Source organism: Echinops telfairi, unplaced genomic scaffold (assembly GCF_000313985.2).
Source record: "Echinops telfairi isolate 266 unplaced genomic scaffold, ASM31398v2 ScPeMD7_7457;HRSCAF=8495, whole genome shotgun sequence".
In the NCBI taxonomy this organism is placed as follows: domain Eukaryota; kingdom Metazoa; phylum Chordata; class Mammalia; order Afrosoricida; family Tenrecidae; genus Echinops; species Echinops telfairi.
The window spans coordinates 7,876,646-7,890,028 of NW_022111357.1; the positions used below are offsets into that span (position 1 = coordinate 7,876,646).

General features: G+C 41.4%; 1 protein-coding gene across 1 annotated transcript in view; it reads right to left on the reverse strand.

Annotated features, from left to right (window-relative positions):
- Positions 1 to 13,383, reverse strand: part of AGO3 (argonaute RISC catalytic component 3) — a 156,560-nt gene that overhangs the window by 16,811 nt on the left and 126,366 nt on the right. The window contains exons 12-14 of the mRNA XM_004704967.2: positions 13,136 to 13,269; positions 7,787 to 7,971; positions 698 to 857 (exon numbers count right to left, since the gene is read on the reverse strand). Coding sequence (XP_004705024.2) covers positions 698 to 857; positions 7,787 to 7,971; positions 13,136 to 13,269 — 479 coding nt within the window. The remainder of the gene's footprint in view (positions 1 to 697; positions 858 to 7,786; positions 7,972 to 13,135; positions 13,270 to 13,383) is intronic.

Consider the following 13,383-nt stretch of genomic DNA (forward strand, 5'->3'; position numbering starts at 1 on the left):
CCCTAATAAAATGATTAAAAAAAAAAAGAATAGTAATTATCTTTCAACAAATCAACGCGAGTATTCTATTCTTCCTTTTTGTCTCCCCATCACAGTAGTGTTACAGACTTATGCCAAGTAATCCAGAACCATGATTTTGCCTTCTTATTTATGTCAGAAGGTCCATCCTCTTAAAACCATGATCATGAACTTGCTGCTCAATTCTCCCAATGATGTTCTCCTCACCAGTGCCCTATACAATTAACTACTTCCTGCATCTGGGCGATAATGCCTCATACTTCTCCGAGGTGATCTAAGAATACCATCTGCTGTTCCTGCTAACTAGGCACATGGCCCTCAGCCTCCTTCCCCTTCTCCCCCTGCTTTCTGATGCGTGAGTGGCCTCATGAAACTACCATCCAGCCTGAAGCTGACTTCTCAATATGGAGAAGCCAGTGAGAGAGAACCGAAGCTCTCAAATTCCTGAAGCTTATATTTCCTAGCTGGGCCAGATGCAGAAAAAAAGAAAAATCATGGGGAGGAAAGGGGTTTCTACCCGGAAATCTCTTAACCTTGCCAGTGAAAACCTTTTAGTATTTTTTGCTGAAATGTCTACTTATCTCACATGGCAGGAGTTAGCAAAACTCTCTCTTACACAAAGACAGAATATACTGAAACATTGTAATAAGAAAAATGGTGAATATTTAACTTATCTTACCTTTGATGAGGCACAAGAATATTATTGATTCCTCCGAGTTTAACATTTATTTTTAGGCACAGGTTTGAGAGCGTTTGAGGAGATGTTTTAATTACATTCTTGACTTGAACACACTGCGTCGCCATACCCAAAAGTGTGTCTCCTACACGTTTCACCTCCGCTACCAGATAAATAAAAACACCTCTAGTTAGGAAAAAAAGCCAAAGTTTACCAACTGAAGCTACTGTGTTTCCCTACCTTAGGTCCATTACTGTATTACAGGGCACCAGCAGTGACGCCAACACTAACTAGGCCGTGAACAGGGAAAGCACACTGTCCTGAAGGTTGGCTTACGTCTCAAGAGCTACTTTCTTCTTTCTATAGAGGGGTGTTGTCACCTTCATAAAAACAGTACAACCACAACACTAAATACCACAAGGAGTAAACAACCTAAATGTCACCCACAGATGAACTAGTAAACAAAATATGATATGTACATATGATGCATAGTTACAGTGATAAAGTCTTGATAGAGCCACAACATGGGTGAACCTTGACAACATTATTCTGAGCGAAATAAGTTAATCACAAAAGGGCAAATATTTTATGATCTCATTTGTATAAAATATCTAGGGTAAATCAAAGTATACAGACCAAAGTGTGATTGGCGGTGACTAGGGGTGGAGAAGAAGGGAGTAGAGGGAATTACGGTTTAGCAAGTAGTGGGTTTCTGTTTAGAGACAGGAAGTTTACTATTAATTGTTGGTAATGGTTGAGGAATATGATGAGTATCATTAATATTGCTAAATCATAGACATGAAAATGTTGAATTGGAAAATGTTGTTTATATATACTTTACAACAATACAAAAACCATACAAGGAAAATGTCATCTCTTATTTACATTTCATTGAATTCTTCCAATAATTTACTATGAATCTATTATCAACTGTCAATTGTCCAGCCTTTAATTAACAATACTTCAATGTAACCTCTCTGCCATTATACATTTTGTTCAACATATAAAACTTCTTAAACGGGAAACATTTAAATATCAGTTTAAGATCATGTTTTACGTGGCACAGCTGATAAGGAAAAAATCTGGTGGTTCCTCAAAGAGTTAAACACAAAACTACCGTATGACCCAGTCAGTCTCAGGCTAGTACACAGTCAAAAAACTAAAGGCGGAGTGGCACCAGCAGCGGCGCGGGCAAGAAGCGCTTTGAAGTGAGAAAGTAGAATGCAGGGCCCTCTGGGCTTGGGACGTTGTGGTTGATAACTGTGCCTCTGCAGGAACCACAGTATGGATCTCTGCACAGAATGTCAAGCTGCCCAGGCACCTGCCACGTTGGAGGAGTGTACCGTTGCCTGGGGAATCTGTAACCACGCTTTTCATTTCCACTGCATCGCTCGCTGGCTCAAAACACGGCGGGTGTGCCCATTGGACAACAGAGAGTGGGAATTCCAAAAGTACGGGCATCAGGAAAAATAAATTCTTCTGTCAAGCTTAAATGCTTGGTTATTCACTTACTGCCTTGCCCTCCTGTTACTTAATGACAATTAGATGGAACCACGTCTTCGCTGCCTTGTCTTTTCAGCTTGTCGTGCTCATGCAACCATATCGTGTTCTGTGTCAAATAAAATTCCGGTTGGATTCAGAAATGACAAAAAAAAAAATTAAAGGCAGGGGGACTCAAGTAGATATCTGTGCATATTCTAGCAGTGTGGATAGAAGACAAAAGGTGGAAAACTATAGTGTCCATCAGATGAATGGATGAACACAATATGGCACATACAATGTAAATTAACTCAGCCATAAAAAGAAATATACTTTTTTATTAGTGTATTTTTTAATCGTGGCAAAAATAGACACAACAAAATATTCTCCAATTCAACAACTTTTACATGTATAATTCAGTGCCATTGGTTGTGTTGTGCAATCATTATTGATATCCTTTTCCAGGTTATTCCACTACCATTAACATAAACTAATGCTCCCTAAGCAAAAACCCTTCCTACTGCACCCAAATATACTTTTAATACTTCCTGCAGTATGGGTGATTCTTTAAAACATCATGCTAAGTTAGCAAGGCAGACACAAAAGGACATGTATGATTCCACTTCCATAAGGTATCTACGATAGGCAATGCATGGAGACAGAAAGGAGATTACCAGGGGCTGGAGAGGGAGAGGAGGGACGGGAGGGACTGATTAATGAGCACAGGGTCTCTCTTTAGGGGTTATAGCTCTACAACATGGTGAATGCAATTAATGTCGCTGAAGTTTACACTTAAAATTGTTTAAAATATGTATATTATAATCATTTCACCACAGTAAAACAACAACAAAACGAAAACGGATATGAGCTACCAAGCTAGTAAAAGACACGAAAGGACTTTAAATGCTTATTGCTCCATGAGTGAAGCCAGCCGAAAAGGCCGCCTGCAAATGATCCAAGTGCAGGCTCACCTGAGAGACTGGCAGGTTCAGCCCTACACAGTGCAATAAAGGGGATATCGCAACGAAGACTCAGAGAGCTTTAAAATTTCCCGGTGCATGACAAGGTCTGTTTACACTACAAGGTCTGTTTACACTACACTTTTCATAAATAGCATTATGAAAAGTTGCTACGTGAGGATTATCACAATGTGAAACAGAGAAATGGAATGAGTCTATACTGTTGAAATATGGCACTGACAGACTTGGTCAACAGAGGATTGTCAGAGTCCTTTAATTTGTACAAAGCTCAGTCATTGTGAGCACACTACAGCAAGATGTGTCTGTGTATGGTTCTGGAAAAGGCAAACTTAAGAGACGGTGTGTGTCTGTGTATGGTTCTGGAAAAGGCAAACTTAAGAGACGGTGAACAAATCTGAACACTTCCTCTTACTATCTTGTAATTAAACACTTTGTATATGTTGTAACTAGTAAGAACATCTGCTATTTGACTAATTTGTGAATTAATGACATACATCAAGCCAAGGTGTGAGGCCAGAGTAACTCTGGCTGTGAAGGTTAAGATTATGTGCCAATCTGGCTGGCCTATGATTATTACTGATTGGACAATTACATGCTGATGGAATAGCAGTATGTAATAATGTGATTTGGTAGCTATGTAATAATAGAAACCACCCTCCATTCTGTGATCTGATGTAGTCATCATCTATTCTCACAAAACCTCAACTTTCAAATCATGACCAGGTCTTTGGAACCTAAGCATGTCTGAGGAGTAGGTGAGGTGTCATGGGAGAGGGGTGAGGGGCACCGATGAACAGATGAAGTAAAGGAGTCTGAGAATGGAAAAATGGTTTGGGGAAGCGGGAGAAATCTGTTATGTAAAGAATCGTAGCACTGGTAACAGGGTGTGTCCTTCTCTCTGCTGCAGGGCCGCTGTGCGTCAGAAACAACGCAGTGGCAAGGAGGTTCGGAAGGATTCCGTACTGTACGAGCGGATACGTGACATTATCCATCTGTCAAAACTCACCAAGCGTGAACCTAAGTGCAAACCATGAACTTTGGTTAATAAACAATTGATATTGGTTTATTATATGTACTACATGAATGAGGAACCCAGGGCCCTGGTGGCGCAATGGTTACTCATTGGCTGCAATCCATAAGGTCCGCAGTTTGAAACCACCAGCCTCTCCACGGGGGCAAGACGGAACCTTCCACTCCCATACAGAGTTACAGTTTCTCAAACTCACAGGGGCAGTTCTACGTTGTGCTGTAGAATCATTAGGAGTCGGCATCGGCAGGGAGTTTTTTTTAAAAATCATTTTATTAGGGGCTCATACAACTCTTATCACAATCCACACACACATCAATTGTGTAAAGCACAGTTGTACATTCATTGCCCTCATCATTCTCAATACATTTTCTCTCCACTTAAACCCCCGACACTAGATCCTCATCTTTCCCCTCCCTCCCCCATCACCCCTCCCTCATTAGCCCTTGATAGTTTATAAATTGTTATTTTGTCATATCTTGCCCTGTCCGACATCTCCCTTCACCCACTTTTCTGTTGTCCGTCCCCCAGGGAGGAGGTCACATATAGTTCCTTGTAATCGGTTCCCTCTTTCCTACCCACTCTCCCTCTACCCTCCCTGTTTCGCCACTCACACCACTGGTGGCAGGGAGTTTTTGATTACATTAATGCAAACTAAATTTAAGCTGATTCCAAGTTATGGTAACCCACGTGTTACCACGTGTTACAGAGTAGAACTGCTTTACAGGGTCATAGTATTTACAGATGTGCATCACCAGGTCTTCATTCTGTGGTGTCAGGTTAGTAATCTAGTACAAACCACTTGTGCTACTCAGGACCTTTCATGTAAGATGTTAATAAAGAGGAAAACTGTGTGAGGGGAAGAGGGGATAGGAGACATTTCTGTCATATCTGTTCAACTTTTATTTTCAGTTGGAATTGTCCTAACACATGAAGTCTACGGTGAAGAAAGGAAGAAATGACCTCTGCAAGCAAATGCAGAGTGGACTGGAAGGGAAGCAGAGAGAAGCAGCGTGGAGACAGCAGACTAACAACGCCCCTCGCCAGGAGTTTAAGGGCATGCACTTGTTCACGTCTGCGCCCGCCTTCCTCCCTGGAGTATTTTACAAACTGTTGTCCTTCCCTTACTGGCTTATAAATTCTTTGAGCTTAAAAGTTAAGAGCCTTTTTCGGTATTTCATCATAACTTCTAACATTTCTTATCTTTTTACTTTCAAAACTAGCATTTTTAATCACTGAATAATATTTAATCACAGACTATACTTTACCCATTATTGATGATGAATAGAAATTTTTTTGAATCATAGATTCTTTCCTTTGAATAGATTCTTGGAAGTGGATGTACTGAGTCAAACAGTAAAGACACAACTCTATCATGCTGGACGTAACAGGAACCCTGGTGGTGCAGAGGCTGAAGTGTGCAGCTGCTCACTGACAGGCTAGCCGTTTGAACCCACTAGCCACTCCGTGGGATGAGGCAGTGTAGTTCCGTATAGATTCAGAGTTCAGGAAACTCTATGGAGTAGCACTTCTAATTTGCCCTAAACGGTCACTATGAATCGGACTTAACTGGAGGACAGTGGGTTGGTTTTGGTTGTAAAGGATATGATCAATTTACATTTCTATCAGCAATGTAGTAAAGCACCAGAGTCACTATCTGTTATACTCACAAGTAAACTACAAGCAGTGGATATGATACTATTTAAATTATATTTGCTAATTTAGTAACATAAAATCTAAGATTTATTAATGTGTATTTTAATTATTGGTGAAAACCACTATTTTGTCACATATTTACTTGTTCCATTTCTTCTTGAGAAATTCTGAGTTACCATCTTTGTTCATTAATTGAAAAGGACAATTTTTTTATTGAACCCAATAATCCACGTGCATGAATGTTTTAATTTCCTTTCGTAATAGAGTAGTCTTTATTGTTTCTATTTTCTGTAATTAATTTTCAAATTATATTATTTCCCTTTTAAATTTAGGTATATTTTTGTCACCGAAATCTTAATTTTCATGCAGACAAGTCTAATAACGTTTCCTTCGTGATTTCCTCTAACTTCTCTAATCTAAATGATTATACTCTAGATGGTCATTTGAAAATGATACTCTCTTTGTGTTTTGGCATCGTGTTGTCATGGCCTCGGGGCCGACTCTGACTCAGAAACTGGTCTTACACTACTTTCACAATCATTGCTGTACTTGTGCCCATTGTTGCTGTCACTAGGTCAATCCATCACCTGGCAGGTCACCTCTTTTGACAGACCTTCTACTGCCACAAGCATATTGCCTTTCTGCAGTCACTGATCTCTCCGGGTGCTGTGTCCAAAGTACGTCAGCCGGGTCTACGGAGCATTCCGGCTGTCCTTCCTCCAGGAGATCGGCTCTTTCTTCTGGCAGCCCATCATGGTTCAGTACTCATCGCCAACACCACCGTTTGAATGCATCCTTTCTCCTCAGTCTCCTTTTTGCCATTGCCCAGCTTTTGCATGCATTTGAGACAAGCGAAAACATCATGGTTTGGCTCAGGTGAACTTTAGTCATCACAGCGAAATCGTTGCCTTCAATACTTTAAAGGGGTCTCTTGCTGCAGGTCTGCCCCTGTGTAATGTGCCATTTGATTTCCTGACTGCTGTTCCACTTCATTTCTCGACTGCTGTTGCAACAAGTAGAATGACATTCTTGACAACGTCCTGTCCTCCATCATTCATCATGACGCTGTGCTGGTTTTCAGATGAAACTCACCCTGAAGGCTGCAGCTTCACCCTCATCAGTTAGTGCTTCAAGCAGTCTTCGCGTCTGGCAAACAAGCTTGTGCCATCGGGTTGTCAGTGAGTCTGTCTTCAATCTGATGTTGCGCTCTTCCTTGGATTATTTGTTTAGCATACAGATTGAATACGGTGAAAGAATACAACCCTGTCACACACCTTTTCCATTTTAAAACAAAGTTGCTCATGTTTAGCTGAATGTGTGCCTCTTGATTCAAGCACAGGTTCTGCAAGAGTGTGCACTTTAGTGACTCGTGTCGAACACTTTAATTCCATAAAACTTAATTTTGTTTAAAAAGCAAAAGCTGGCATTAATTCAATGTTTACTATATTATACAAGCTATTTTAGGGTTTTTTAAATACACGTTAACTCATTTAATTCTCAATGCAACCTTATGGTGAGGTATTATTAGTACCCCGATTTCATAGACGAGGAAACTTAGGGTTAACGTGGCTGAGTAATCCAGTCACAGGCACACAGGGAGCACAAGCGGCTGCACCTAAATATTAAACAACACTGTCTGACTCCAGAGTTTCTGCTCTGAGCCAGGACACTTCAAAGACATGAAACGTATCCTCATTGCACTTTTACTGAATATTCTCTACTCTTAAGCGTTGCTTTGTGATGCCTCTTATAACTACTAAAATTCTTTTCAGAGTATCTCTTCCTGGACAATTTAGTTTGCTTTACTGCTTTAACTTATCATAACAATACATACATTTGCAACATTATAGCTCAAAGATATGTTTTAATATTTAGTTTTAGAATCTGTTATAATATATCTATCGAGGAATAACAAGTACTTGAGAAAACTAGTCTTAAGATGATCCTTACCATACACTGGCGTCTTCCCTGGCAGGATGACGATAATGAGCTGCAGCCCTGAGTAGGTGTTCTTGAGATGCCGGAACATGGGCTCCACACTGTCTGCCCCCTGCGCATACTTGCAGAAGCAAGGCTGGCCCTGGATGGGCATCCCTGCGTCCTTGGAAATCTTCCGCAGCTGGTCCGTGAACCCCCTAAGAGGAGAAACCACTAAACTAGAACATTTGTCTCATCATCAATACCCATCAAATACTTAATAGGAAGTTTGGAAAAGGAATGGAAAAAATTCCATATGGAAGAGGTTAAAGGCAAAGGTGGGTCAGTAATCTCTTTGGGAACTAAACACATCATCACACAATTGCATGGTATTTGTAGCTTATAAGAGTACTAGAACTGGAGTACACTGATTTAGAGCTTAGCTCCGCATGTTAGGCACCAATCACAGGCCTGCTACTTACTAGCTATATCATCTTAGGCAAATTATTTAAGTTTTCTTCATCTAAAATGAGTGCTTCCATTACAGAATTGGTGTGAAGATTAAATGAGGTTAGGAATATAAAGCCTTGGGTGAGTGGGGAGGGAGGGGAAAAATGAGGAGCTGATGCCAGGGGTTTAAGTGGAGAGCAAATGTTTTGAGAATGATGAGGGCAATGAATGTATAAATGTGCTTTACACAATTGAGGTATGTATGGATTGTGATAAGATCTGTATGAGCCCCTAATAAAAAAAAATTAACAAAAAGATTAAAAATTAAAAAAAAAATAAAAATGGCTCCAAGTTAAAAAAAAGCGCTACATACAATTGATGCATGGATTATTGTAAGAGCTGTAAGAGCCTCCAATAAAATTATTTATATATAAAAAATAAAGCCTTAAAGACAGGGCCAGAGACATGGCTCACATCGTAGCTATCAGTTCTAATTCGATCCTGTCAAGATTTGCAAGAAAGAGGTAGGTAACACACATATTTCACAGATCAGGAAAAAGCCTCAAGGCATGACACAGCCAGCCAAACTCAAATGAGGGCACAAATGGCAGAGCTGGAAGTATGACCCTGCCCAGAAGTTCTTTCTGAAATATTACACATCTTAAAACAGAAAAGCGGGAAAGATTATGACCTTAGGAGAGCTTAAAAGTAAAGCAAAGCAAACAAAACACAAACACGAACATGACCAACCAAACAAGCAAAAAGCCAAACCTAAGAGGCCAGGCAGCACTTCCATGTACTTTCATCTACACTGAAAACACAAATAACTTTACACTTAAACAAGTGCCGCATTTAACCTAGCATAAATGAGCATAAATGTTTTTAGAACAAATAAGTTCTAAGTAAAGAATCTGAATGATCTTTGCTCAAAAACACTGTCCCTCTGAAAACAGAAATGAACTTTATAGGAATTTCCTTTTTCTTTTCAATATTACTATTTAATCCCAGAAGGGTGAAGTTAAACATTTTTATTTTTAGTCAGCCCAAACAAGAGCCAGCTGCTCAACGATTCTGAGACGTTGTGGTGCACTGAATCACTTGATATGGCCTTTCTAGCCACAGTCTTTGTAAATTCTACCACAATGGTTGGGACCATTGATATAGGGTGTATATAACTTGAATGTAGGGAAATCTCCGTGCATTTGGGGAGGCAACAGGTTTGTGGAGTGGGTTTGTTGAGCTACCTATGGAGCTAAGGTTTAGCACCTTTGGACGGAGGCGTACTGAAGGTGGAGTGGAGTGCTGGTTAGGCACTTAGCGACTGCTAAAGGTGTAGTGCCACATTGTGCTGCGTGGCTGAGGACCAGAGATATGTGCTTGCAAGCACAGCTGAGAAGAAGCCCTCATGAACTGTGTTCTGAGCTTTTCTGATGCTGAACTGTTACATGTTAATTACGCTAATAAACGCCTCAGTCGTGGGTAGGGTGACGTTGCCGCAGCCGCTGCAGTGAATTCTTGAGTTCAGCAGAGCAGGTGAGTGTCTTGGGAGGGATGGCTGGTATCAGAGTGGGTACAGAAGCATGCCTGACCACAGCCTCATTGGAATCGACCTTGAGCTGATGTTTCGTTTAATTTTCCTTCTGCCCTGCAAAGTCTGAGGAGGTCAGACACCAGCACTGCCACCCACACCATTCTCACAGAAGGGGACATTCGCAGTGGAGAACAGCAGGAGAGAGAGAGAATACAGTGCTTCCATTTATAAAAAAAAATTTAAATCCAGAGTGTGAAAAAGGAGTAATGAGAAAAGACTTTAAGACTGAAGTAAAAGATTTCAAATATCAGGCTTGTTTAAAATGCTTTAAAAAACTCATTTTATTGGGGGCTTGTACAGCTCTTATCACAATCCATCCATCCATCCATTGTGTCAAGCACATTTGCACATTTGTTGCCCTCACCATTCTCAAAATTAAATGCTTTTTTGGGTTTGTTTCCAACCAAAGAGGCACTTAATAGTGTTGGAGTGGGGTAGCTGGGAACAGCGCTGGTGTTCTTCCATGTCAAGACAGTGACTCCAACAAGGGCAACGCGAGAGCCCTTGAGACTGTGTCTCAAGCACAGACGAGAAGAGGAAAAGAAGCCACACAAAGTGGGGGAGAGAAAGGAAAGAGCAAGGCAAGAGGAAAATTGTCTCTAACACTAAACATGTTGGGGGGTGGGGAAATAATGGCTAAGAAGAAGCCATTAGACTTGATAAGCAAGAGCTATTAGAGCTCCCCCACGGCTCCATCTCAACAAAGCCCTTTTATCTCAAGGAAGGAAACAGATGGAAGTCTAAAACAGTAAAGTAAATGGAAAACTGAACATTTAAGACAAAAGTAGAACAGATCATTGTTGAGCACATATACTGAGGTACAAAACCTGGTCAGGACAAGGGGAACAGTCGAGGTCAGAATTTAGAATGCAAGAAATGGAAGGTGAGTTGTTTAATCCCACTCTTTCCAAAACAAGTCAGATGAGAAATGAGGAGACAGGAAAGTAGTTCAAAGGGAACTTAGAATCGAGAGAAATACTTTATTTGCTTTATTTTTTAATGAACGGAGTTAAGGGAACTAACTTGGCGTGGTTCTTCCATCCAGTCTCTGTCACGCCTACCAAACGACTGGGTGGGAGCAAACAGACAGGGTGTACGGGGCGGTATGAGGAACTGGTCAATGATCCCATCCCCCGGTGTAAAGTGAGCCATCTCAGAGGCAGGGGCAGAGAAGCCCAGAGTCAGCAGAAAGAAGAGCCAAAAGCGGAGCATGCTCAAGGTCTTCGTGTGGAAAGTGCCGACAGTAGAGACGGTGGAGAAGACAGGAGAAGAGTAGAGCGGAGGGTTTCAGGCACACAATGGGTAAAGCTGACCAACTTTGGGGGGAGGCTGCCTTGCAGGGTGGCATGCATCAGTGCTAAAGGAGCTTGGCATAACACCTGCCTATGCAGGGCTGCATAGCTGAGGCATAGGACCGGAGAGAGAAGTGCTTGCAGGCATGGCTGAGGACAGGCAGTGTGGACCAAAGAACTGTACCCTTAACATGGTTGGGGTCAGAATAGGACCAAGGAGGTTGGAGGCATGTCTGACCTCTGCCTGAGAGAAAGCAACCTTGGGTTGGTGACAGGTTGGTACAGCCCGAGGTCAAATCTGGCCCCCACATCATTTCTTCGAAGAACCAAGTGTGCTTTTAACTGTAATCAGTAAGCCAGTTGAGAGAAACAGGTTGAAGAAATGAGAGAGAATTTATGATTAAAAGTCATGACAGAGATGGGAAGGATGTAATAAAGAGCACAGAGAACAAAGTTGGGCTTATCTGGACTTGGGGACACTGGGAAAAATGGCTGAACGAGCACTGAGTGGAAGGGGAGCATCTCGGGCTCTAACAGGAAGGAACGGAAGAGACCCTAAGCAGATGGGTACCAAAAGCACACAGTTTCAACCTCCAAGTGGAAATCACCCTCCTGCAAGAGAACACTGCACACCCCCATCCCAATTACAACCAGGCAGCAGGGATACACCAATTTAGCTTTGCAAACAGGAGAAGTTATGTTTCATTTCCCACAAGCCTTTTGATCATTGGAGTAGGTTAGGGTGGTCACAATGAAGATGCCTAAATGGGGGTGAGATTAGACACACTATTGTGTGCGTAAGCATTTTCCTTGTTCCTTGACGATTACATTGAAGAAAAGCGGAGCTTTGTGGCAGCTGTTTTCTAAGGGGGCATGCATGGGAGCATTCAGAGAAAGCAAGCCACCATCAGTCAATTGCTGACTTTAAGTCAAGTACCTGGCACTTAGAATCTTATTCCATTTTATACTGCAATGGAGGTCCTTTCCAATGACTCTTTTGTAAGTTGATTCAGGTCAACTTAAGTTGAATATTTCTTGTGCTTTAAAGTTTTCATTATTATTGCCTTTTACTATCAATATGTTTATAAATTCAATTTTGCCTTTGTGGGGTGGAAGCATTAAGCATCTACCAGTGAACATCTGAGAATGGTAACATGAGCAAGGGCATGCTGCCACGCTGTATGTAGTACAAAAGAACAACAACAGCCAGTAGTGCGGTGAAACCAGGCTGTCATACCAGTATTCTTTTTACAAAGGTGCGAAGGGCTTGAGAGTCAAGAAATGATCCCTGGGAATATAGTTAGGAAGTAGCAAAGCTGGGAATTAAACCCAAGACCCATATGCCATCAAAAGTCTATGAGGCTGCTGCTTCCACACAAGCCTGTCATTGGCTGAATGAAATCGCTAAAAACATATTACTAAAGTCTTAATATTGCCTGAGCTTCATTCCAGTTGTGAATGGGACCTGATTTGAGAACGGGGTCTTTGGAGGTATAACTCGCTAACAGGGGAGTCATCCTGGAGGGGAGTGGGCCCTACTCCAATCCAACTGGACTGGTCACTTAGAAGAGCCACAGAGAATGACATTGAGGGAAGGTCATATTAAGGGGGAGAAAGAGATTAAAATTCTGTTTCCACAACTAAGGTGTACCTGGGGCTATCAGAGCCAGATGAGGTTAGAGAGGCTCTTCCTTCAGAACCTCTGAAAAGAATGCAACCCTGACGAGACCGTCAGACAGCTGGCCTTGAGAATGAGAGGATACACTGCTGTTGTTTTGAGCCACCAGTTGTGGTAATTTGAATGGGACGCCTAAGAAATAAGCACAGCCTATTAGGATGTCTAGGAGAATAAATCAATGACTTTACTGTGTCTAGACAATTTAAGAACCTTCACTGAATGACTAAGAAGAAACATTACAATTTTTGTGATGAAATATTGTCTATATTAAGGCAATATGGGTTAGAACATTAGCTGAGTAATCTACAAATGAAACACCTATCTTAATACAAAAAAGATTCCAAGCCAAAGTAATGACAAGCCTGACTTACTTTAGTATTTCTTCTCTGCACTGCCTCTGTGTGGCAAAACAAGCGATCGCCCACATTTTGATTTCAACTCCTGTGTGGAACTGTTTCCCTCTCATGTCCCATACTCCATGGCTTGGTGTGGCTACTGTCCGATTCTACAAACAAAGGAGAAAGAGAAACAACTGGTAAAAACAAAAAGAACAAAAAAAATTTTTTAATCATTTTATTGGGGGCTCGTACAACTTTTACCACAATCCATCCATCCATCG